General features: G+C 38.0%; 1 protein-coding gene across 1 annotated transcript in view; it reads right to left on the reverse strand.

Annotated features, from left to right (window-relative positions):
• Positions 1–2,500, reverse strand: part of LOC137630175 (protein O-linked-mannose beta-1,2-N-acetylglucosaminyltransferase 1-like) — a 28,673-nt gene that overhangs the window by 12,355 nt on the left and 13,818 nt on the right. The window contains 3 exon segments of the mRNA XM_068361623.1: positions 707–889; positions 1,268–1,353; positions 1,576–1,709. Coding sequence (XP_068217724.1) covers positions 707–889; positions 1,268–1,353; positions 1,576–1,709 — 403 coding nt within the window.

A 2,500-nucleotide genomic window follows, 5' to 3' on the forward strand; every position in this document is an offset into this window, starting at 1 on the left:
TTTTTTTTTTTGGGCCAGAGTAAATGATATTTTGTAAGAGCAAATTCGTGGTCATTTTGACTTGCTCCATTACTTGGGCAGAGTTTATAGGCTGGCATCAGGCCTTTTATTTCTTTTACCTCTTTCATCACTTGACCAAGTGCCCATGTGGTTATAAGACTGGCCTCATCAAACCAACCAATCGGAGATAGTTCAATAATGAAGCCTAACAATACTGTGACGAGCCAAGAGTAGGTTATGAGTCAAAGACGAGATGAATGCAACTGAGTCTTGGCTCGTCACATTGGTGACCCAGGAGTGACCCGAACACCCAGCCTTCTGATCTGGAGTCAGAAGGCTGGGTGTTCGGGTCACTCCTGGGTCACCAATGTGACGAGCCAAGACTCAGTTGCATTCATCTCGTCTTTGACTCACAACCTACTCTTGGCTCGTCACAATACCCAAACAGTATTACCTATAATCATATCTCACTTGGGATTTTGAATGTTCATATGGTGAAAAAACTATCTGCGCATAATAACTGCGAATCATTATGGCACAAAAGAACGAAAGTATGAAATAATAACCACAGTTATTGATCAGTGGATGTTACCACAGCTAGGCCCACCAACCTTTCCACAACAGTAGCGGTTGACTGAATGTTTATGACAAGGATTGGACCCATCTATGCACCAATAGTTTTGATTTTTTCCTGTTTTTTTCTCACCTGAAAATGCGCTGGATTTTGTGTCTAATGTGTTGCACGGTGGTGTTCCCAAGCTCCTTTGAGATTACCAAAGGTATTCCGTAGAGTTTAGCAATTCCGTTGATCTCTCTGTTTGGTTTGTCCGCATAGACGATCACACGCTCTTTGTTAAAGCCGGGAGCTTCCCACAGTGACTTGAGGGTCCTGTTAGGAGAAATATATTATGTGATAAACTTTTAGGTTTCTGGTAATAATTTTGTCATCTGCAACAATTTAGAAAAAAGTCTCGGGCAGCTAAATTGGATAACAGATATAGTGGTATTGCTATTGGCATCAAGTAGAGTGGAATTTGTTAGAAAGCTGTCTACTGTCAATAGTGAATTTTATTAGCATTGCTTTTAGCAAGGAATAGAAGATTTAGCCTCAGTGCTGTTAATAATGACGTATATAATTTCCTTATTCTCATTAAGTCAAGACTTGTTAGAAAAAAAACAAGTTAGTGTTAATTATACGTTTTCTTATTCAACAAGATGTGAGGACCTATACAGTTATTACTGATAAGATACGATACTATATACTTACTTAAAAAGATAATGCGACCTATTGGTAGCCAAAATAGCAACTGCCAGATCTTTATACAACGGCTTCTGAGATAACTGTTTGTGCAACTGTAATACATCAATGAAAGAAGTCAATTATAGCTTAAAATTATGCAATTGTCAATTTAATATTTTAACCAACAGAGATTAAAATTCGGATTTCATAAAGTTCTTGCACAAAATCTGAAACTTCGTATTTAAATGAAAATTTAAATAATCATAATTTAAAAAACAATCTTTTATAAGTTTTAAGTAAAGACAAGTGATACTAGAATTTTTCAAAAAACATACCTCATCATCCGCATTAAAGAATACATCATCCCACTCTCTGACGTCACAGTCACACATGGCACCGTAACCTTCGTAATTCCGGCAGAATACGGAACGAGCGTCATTGCGTTCGTTGGAGGGCCAGTCACACTCCTCTGAAAATAACAATTGTAATAAGTATCCAAAAGGGGTAAATGCCATCAGTGAACCTCTTACAGTACACTGTAGGTATTACTTCTTAAATATTTTGGGAGGGTTTCTTTAGCTGGCTCGGTTTCTTCCATATTGTGGTCTAACCTCTCAACTTTTACTTCGTGGTACAACTAAGTGGTTTCATCTAGTTGCACCTTGGCGCTGAATGACCTCCCAGGCCTCAGCCGTATGCAGTATTCCAATTTGTGTCCTAGAGATCTCATGCTGCTCTTACCAACCAGGAACTCTTGTGCCCAATGCACGATGACTACCGTGATATTGCTCTCTTCTGCTTTTGTGCAGAGGAGAATAATAATATGTTGAATGTAGGTAGCTGTGTGAATTAACGTGGATTAATGAACAGTTGAATGAAGTGACTAAATACATTTTTTTTAACTTAAGCCAATTTTCTTGTCCATTCAGCACATTTTGGAGGCTATTCGGGGAAAAGACTGGAAATTTAGGCGATACATCGTTAAAAAATGATTGACGTAGGTTTATTAGTTTATGTCCAGGTCCTATGAGAAAGATTAGCCGAGAGTACGACGGAAGTTTGGGCGATAGCAAGTCATAAAACGCTTGAGGTAATATACAAGTTTACACAACAGAACTGATTGATTGATTTGAAGTTTTCGGGGATCCTAACATCAGAACAGAGGAGCCATGAGATTATTTTAAATTGTTAAATTGAAGGCGGCCTTGTGAATTAATGTGGAACAAAGACCAGTTGAATGAAGTGATTAAATAAATGATT

This window comes from Palaemon carinicauda, chromosome 38 (genome assembly GCF_036898095.1).
Source record: "Palaemon carinicauda isolate YSFRI2023 chromosome 38, ASM3689809v2, whole genome shotgun sequence".
Classification (NCBI taxonomy): domain Eukaryota; kingdom Metazoa; phylum Arthropoda; class Malacostraca; order Decapoda; family Palaemonidae; genus Palaemon; species Palaemon carinicauda.